This window comes from Scomber japonicus, chromosome 20 (genome assembly GCF_027409825.1).
Source record: "Scomber japonicus isolate fScoJap1 chromosome 20, fScoJap1.pri, whole genome shotgun sequence".
NCBI lineage: Eukaryota > Metazoa > Chordata > Actinopteri > Scombriformes > Scombridae > Scomber > Scomber japonicus.
The window spans coordinates 1,998,482-2,005,590 of record NC_070597.1 but is presented as its reverse complement, the minus strand read 5'-3'; the positions used below and the strand labels follow the sequence as shown (position 1 = coordinate 2,005,590).

General features: G+C 44.2%; 1 protein-coding gene across 1 annotated transcript; it reads right to left on the bottom strand.

Moving 5' to 3' along the window:
- Positions 1 to 1,517: 1,517 nt before the first annotated feature.
- On the bottom strand, positions 1,518 to 1,871 carry si:ch73-256g18.2 (small integral membrane protein 36). Its single transcript, XM_053341029.1, has one exon. It carries the CDS (start codon positions 1,869 to 1,871, stop codon positions 1,518 to 1,520), a length of 354 nt encoding a protein of 117 aa, XP_053197004.1.
- Positions 1,872 to 7,109: the final 5,238 nt, after the last annotated feature.

Here is a 7,109-nt window from a genome sequence, read left to right as displayed (position 1 = left end):
GTCTCCACAATGCATGAGTCTCCACAATGCATGAGTCTCCACAATGCACGAGTCTCCACAATGCAGGAGTCCCCAACAATGCATGAGTCCCCAACAATGCATGAGTCTCCACAATGCATGAGTCTCCACAATGCAGGAGTCTCCACAATGCTGGGGTCCCCACAATGCTGGGGTCCCCACAATGCTGGGGTCTCCACAATGCATGAGTCCCCACAATGCATGAGTCTCCACAATGCATGAGTCTCCACAATGCATGAGTCCCCACAATGCATGAGTCTCCACAATGCAGGAGTCTCCACAATGCATGAGTCTCCACAATGCATGAGTCTCCACAATGCAGGAGTCCTTACAATGCAGGAGTCTCCACAATGCATGAGTCCCCACAATGCATGAGTCTCCACAATGCAGGAGTCTCCACAATGCATGAGTCTCCACAATGCATGAGTCTCCACAATGCAGGAGTCCTTACAATGCAGGAGTCTCCACAATGCATGAGTCTCCACAATGCAGGAGTCTCCACAATGCATGAGTCCCCACAATGCATGAGTCCCCACAATGCAGGAGTCTCCACAATGCATGAGTCTCCACAATGCATGAGTCCCCACAATGCAGGAGTCTCCACAATGCATGAGTCTCCACAATGCATGAGTCTCCACAATGCATGAGTCTCCACAGAGTCAGTAGACAGTAAGGTAGGTAAATTAACTAATTAGTTGAGTGATAGCTGCTTTATTGGGTCTTTTATCTTTTATGTTTCTCTGTATTCTTGTTTTGGGGTTTTTTTTGCTTTACTGCTTTTATTCTGCTTATTTCACTGTAAAGCACGTTGGTAGGCCATTGGCTGTTTTTAAATGTGCTATATAAATAAAGACAAATTAATTTTCTTTTTCTTTAGAATATCATTGAACCCTGAAATGCACTGGTGGCAAAAAAATCAACAAACCCTTTTAAATGTATAAATGAAAACACAGCTGTAGTTATGATACATTTGCTGTGATAGAAATCAGAGCACCAGCAGCTACTTAGGGCCCTGAAATCAAATCAAAAAGTTTAGTATGTCTAGATAAACAGTCTTATTTCATAACTTGTAAGTTTAGTTGTTGTTTGTATTTTAAATAACTGGAAATTATTTCACTTTTATTCATGTATGTTTTCCTGTTGTTGCTCTGAAAGTGTGAAAAAGTGTTATAATCAGTATTGTCTGGTTGTGTTTTGTTGCTAGCGTGACTCCATGTAGAGAATATTGGACATCATTGCTGTATTATTGCACAAATGTTAAGCTGTCTCCTGCAGGCTGAGGTTCAGTGACAGGCGAGGGTTATTAAATTATCAAATTCATCTTTGGCCCCCTGGAAAGTTTAGTGTTTTCCCTGCTGGCTGCTTACCTCCTGCTGGCCTCCTCAGCAGCTCACTGACTCCATCCCATTAGGTTAAAAGTCAAAAATAAAAGTCCAGAGCTAAAAACACTGTACAAAGTTAGAACAACAGCACTTCATGTCTCTTCCTCTTCCTCTTCCTCAGACCAGAGTACTCCTCTTCTCCCTCTCCCTCTCCCTCTCTCTCTCCCGCTCCCTCTCTCCTCGGTCCCGGCTCATGTCCGGCGTCGGCAGCTCGGCGTGTCCCGCTGTGTTGTTGGGCTCGAAGCGAGAAGACGCGGGCGAGTTCTGCATGACGACCAGGCGGATGGGCGACTGGCTGGGCGGCGCCGGCGTGTTGTCGGGGGCGTACTCCTTGGTGGGGTCTTTGCCCCGGCAGTCGTACAGGATGCAGGAGATGAGGAAGACCAGGAGCAGGATGACATAGCTGGCGACCAGGATGATGAGGTTCAGCGTGACCGGGTCAATCTCCAGGTAAAATTCCATAAAACCCATGGTGACGCTTCATATCGTGCACCGATCCAGAGGTGGAAGAGATGATAGGAAAAAGAGTAAAAAGAGAAGAAATGTGAGCAGAAAAAAAAAGGCAGTAGTTTGATGGAGGATGAGGATGGACAGCTGGCCGGAAAGAGAGAAAGAGCAAAAGACAGCAGAGGACGGCAGCAGAGAGATGAAATGAGACGGATCAGCTGAGAGAGAGAAAAAAAGAGAGAGTGGCAGTGACAGCAGGCCGGCTGGATGTGAAGCTTTAATCCTCGCTGCTCCTCCAACCTTGAATTTTCAGCGTCCAATGATTAAAGCTGCTCAGTTTTAATAACTTAAGCCACCATTTTGATTTTGCCAACTACACAACGACACAGCGCGGCGGCAAAAATGATACTCGTGCAAAATGGAGGAACGGGACTCCAACACACACACCTGTCAACTGGCCATGAGCATCACTTTGGGGATTTTGGGAGTCATGTAATAAGTATTAGACAACTGCTTTATTATGTCACTCTGACTGATTATTTTTACATTTGAAATCAAATTAGATTAAAAGCAGTGAAGGTCAGAGAACAGGCTGCGTGTTCTCACTCCAAATATGCCGTTTTATGAGTCCTGCTGTCAGCATGTTGGTACATCCTGATAACAGCAGCTCAGCACAGTTATCTCAGCCTCACTACAGACTTATTTTAGTTATTACGAGAGAGTGTTAAAATAAACCTCTAATGCAGGGGTGTCAAACTCATTTTCATTCAAGGGCCACATACAGACCAATTTGATCTCATGTGGGCCGGATCATTAAAAAGATGGAAGGAAGGAAGGAAGGAAGGAAGGAAATAAGAAGGGAAGGAAGGCAAGACAGGCAAAAGGAAGGAGGAAAGAAAGGTAGGAAAGAGAGTCAGTGAAGGATGGACAGACAGACAGAAGGAAGGGTGAAAGGAAGGAAGGACAGACGGAAGGAAAGAGAAGGAAGGACAGAAGGAAGAAAGGAAGGGAGGAAAAAAGCACTGCATGGCAAGTGGGCCGGATTGCACCTCTCAGTGGGTCGTATCTGGCCCGCGGGCCGCATGTTTGACACCCCTGCTCTAATGTTTCTACTGAAGTCTTGAAATAGCATCGTTCTGAGAAATATGACTAGAACGAAGATATTCTGAAATACTGGAACGCATTTGGTGTTTTTTAATGACTTACCTCCTGCAGTTAATGCTAAACATGCTCTTCTTTATAGACAACATGGTCTGCATGGATATCAAACTGTTCACAATGATACAAATCCTTATTAACCCTCCTGTTGTCCTTGAGTCAAGGAAGGAAGGAGGAAGGAAAGGAGGAAGGAAGGATGGAAAGAAGGACGGGGAAAGAAGGAAGGGCAGAGTAAAGAAGGAAGGAAGGAAGAAGGAAGGAAGGAAGGACAGAGGAAAGAAGGAAGGGAGGAAGGTAGGGGGGAGGAAAGAAAGGAAGGAAGCAGGGAAGGAAAGAAGAAGGGAGGGAGGAAGGAAGGGATGGAGGTAGGAAGGAAGGAAGGAAAGGAGGAAGGAAGGATGGAAAGAAGGACAGAGGAAAGAAGGAAGGAAGGAAGAAGGAGGAAGGTAGGGGGGAGGAAAGAAAGAGAGAAGGAGGTAGGGAGGAAGGAAAGAAAGGAAGGAAGCAGGGAAGGAAAGAAGAAGGGAGGGAGGAAGGAAGGAAGGGATGGAGGAAGGAAGGATGGAGGGAGGAAGGAAGGAAAGAAGGAAGGGAGGAAGGTAGGGGGAGGAAAGAAAGAGAGAAGGAGGTAGGGAGGAAGGAAAGAAAGGAAGGAAGCAGGGAAGGAAAGAAGAAGGGAGGGAGGAAGGAAGGAAGGAAGGAAGGAAGGAAGGAACAGTAAAAACAAACAGGGTCAATTTGACCCGGGAGGACGACACAGAGGTTAAATGTATAAACCAAGATCTCCCAAATCACTTATTAAAGGATGAAGGAATCACACTTTCTGCGTTAGACATGTAGAGAATGACATCATCAGCATAAAGACGCACGTTTCCTTTATTCCTGCCTGGCATGGAGAGATTAGATCTTCTATCTGGAGCCAGAAGTCCAACACAAAGAGAACCGGACTCTAGGGCATCGCTGCTGAGTGTTAGTCAAGACCACCGCTGAGGGGCTGCAGGACAATAGTTTGAGTCAGGATATGAACAATGCCTCATTCTTCTCTGCATCCAGGGAGAGAAGGCTTTCTGAAACAGTCTGGCAAAAGAGAGATTACATGACGTTAAACAAGCATCAAGCATCAGGTATTAAAAAAAGAATCTATGTTTAATAAAACCGGTTTGATCCAGAGACAAAATACTGGCAGAGAGACCAGGGCCATGGCCAGGATTTTTCAAATACCGAGGTCAAAAATATGCCTTCATGTTATATCCAAATAAAATGTAATCCATGATATATTTATTACGCTTTCTTGCTGTGCATTTCTCAGTCATGGTCTCTCTTGTGGTCCAGTTCTTTCTCATCACTTCCAATTTTGCAACTTAACTCCTATTTCATTATTACATACAACTTCCATGGTTGTATATTTAAAAAATTATAACTGCAATATATTATTTTCTTTGTTTGCTCTTAAAATGTGGACTGGAGCACGGCATGCTGGGAAAGGGAGAAAAGGGCTCATCCAATGAATGAACAGTTTGCAAAATCGGGTCAAGTCCAATTCACAAAAGTAGACAACACATTTCTGGCGATTTTGAAGTCGCAGTTCAACATCTACTGCAGCGTGTATTTTTTTCTTAAAGTGAGCTCTAGCTATATAACTGCCACCGAAAAATCTCCAGTAATATGCTGTAAGCTGTATTTGTGAATTTGTGACGAATCTGCTGACAGAAGCGCTGGAGCTGTTCAGTAAGGAAACCAGTTAACCCTTTATAGGACACTCATTGAAAGGAAGGGAGGAAGGAAGGGAGGAAGGATGGAAGGAAGGAAGGAAGGAAGGGAAGGAATGAAGGAGGGAGTAAGGAAAGGAAGGAAGGACGGAGGAAAGAAGGAAGGACGGAGGAAAGAAGGAAGGAGGCAGGGAGGAAGGGAAGAAAGAAGGAAGGAAGGAAGAAGAAAGGGGGGATGGAGGAAGGAAAGAAGGAAGGGAGGAGAGAAGGAGGGAGGGAGGAAGAACAGATGGAAGTAGGGAAAGGAAGGAAGGAAAGAAGGAGGGAGGGAGGAAGGACAGATGGAAGGAAGGAAAGGAAGGAAGGACGGAGGAAATAAGGAACGAGGGAGGGAGAAAGGAAAAGAGGAAGGGAAGAAAGAAGGAAGGGAGGAAGGAAAAGAAGGAAGGAAGGAAGGAAGGATATTTTGGGATATTTACAGAAGTTACCAAATATAGTTATTTGCCCAATGAAGGGTTAAATTGGAAACCAGTTGGATTTCAAGACTTCACTCCGCCGCTGGTTATAGCCGACTACTTTGGTTTTGACATAGCAGCGGTATCTGCAAGTACGTGTCACGTGACAGTCCGTTGATGCTATTTTCACTTCTCAATAAAACAAAACTTCAAGAAAAAAATACAGAGGACATGACCTCGGTGTCCTCAATGGTAGCTACGGCCATGAGAGAGACCTCCAGACGATGGATCAGTGCTTTGGTTCATATGCTGAGATCAGTGATGAGTATATATATAGATCTGCAGTCTGAGGGATGTTTGATTTTTGCCAGTGATGTCATAGACGCCCACTTTCCTTTCTGTGTTCTTTTCCTTCCTTCCATCTGTCCTTCCTCCCTTTCTTCCTTCTGTTCTTCCTTCCTTCCTTCCTCCGTTTCTTCCATCTGTCCTTCCCACCTTCCTGTTTTCCTTTCTTCGTTTGTTTGTTCATTCCTTCTTTCCTTCCTTCCTTCCTTCTGTCTGTCCTTCCTACCTTTCTTCCTTCTTTCCTTTTGTCTGTCTTTCCTTCCTTCCCTTCTTATTTCCTTCCTTCCTTCCTTCCATCTTTTTAATAATCCGCCCCACGTCAGATCAAATTGGTCTGTATGTGGCCCTTGAGTGAAAATGACTGCTCTGATATATATAGATCTGCAGTCTGAGGGATGTTTGATTTTTGCCAGTGATGTCACAGACGCCTGGTTTATGGTTTATGGTTGAATCCTGATTCTAATAAATCCAAGTCCAAGGCTGCCAGATGGTTGGCTGTGCAGAGTCACACAGAGTTCACTCGGTGATTTCTGAGTTCATATTGATGCTTGATGGCTTCTGTTGTATCCTGCAGTGTAAGTGGTTTATAGAGACACAGACAGGATGTGTAGGTTCCCAAAAAAGTTACTAGAGGTTCATAGTTTACTGTAATAATCTAAAAATGTTTGTTTCATGTTGGTCTGCAGTAACCATCCTCAGAGACCGACCCGTTGGTCATTTGTTGGGCCAAAGTTTTCCCCACTGCAACCTCAGGAATATTGCAGCTAACGGGTCCTAATGAAATTAAACTAAACTAAACTTTCTCACCGTGTTCATACAGAGGGTTTTAGTTTCTGAGCAGAACATTTTATATGGAGTATGAGGAAAGACTGTAGTCTACTTTCAGGCTCTGCTTATGTAGGTTTGGAGATGGATGTTGTCCAATATAGCTATTTGTTTACTAGGTTTAAATGTTCTTTTTATTAGCTATAAAAGATCTGATCGGACCTCCTAGACCAGGGGTGTCAAACATGCGGCCCGTGGGCCAGAACCGGCCCGCCAAGAGGTCCAATCCGGCCCAGTTTCCTTCTTCCTTTTTTCCTTCCTTTGGTCTGTCCTTCGTACCTTTCTTCCTCCCTTCTTTCCCTTCTATCTATCTTCCCTTCTTTCCTTCCATCTGTCTTCTCTTCCCTTCCTTCCTTCCATCCTTCCTTCCTTCTGGTCTTCTTTTCCTTCCGTCCTTTCCTTCCATCTGTCTTCTCTTCTCTTCCTTCCATCTGTCCTTCCTCCCTTTCTTCCTTCCATCTGTCCTTGTATGTGTGGAGTTCACTCTACTAAACACTATATATATATATATATATCAGAAATGCCAGATTTTAAGAGAAGGGATTAAATGAAGGAAGCCGATTTGGACGGCACATTACCCGGTCTGACCTGTCCATCCAGGGGCCAAACAGATTAACATCCCGGCTGAGTAGGTGTAAAGTTACATGATTTGACCTTGTTATTGAATTATTAAGACTTTAACTTTTTGCCATCATCTTAATATTACAGTATCCCAAACATATATATATATATATATATATACATGTATGAATTCCAGATATTACTATTAT

What these genes read in the sequence shown, in the direction of transcription:
- si:ch73-256g18.2 (XM_053341029.1), bottom strand. Translation starts at nt 1,871, where the DNA reads ATGGGTTTTATGGAATTTTACCTGGAGATTGACCCGGTCACGCTGAAC.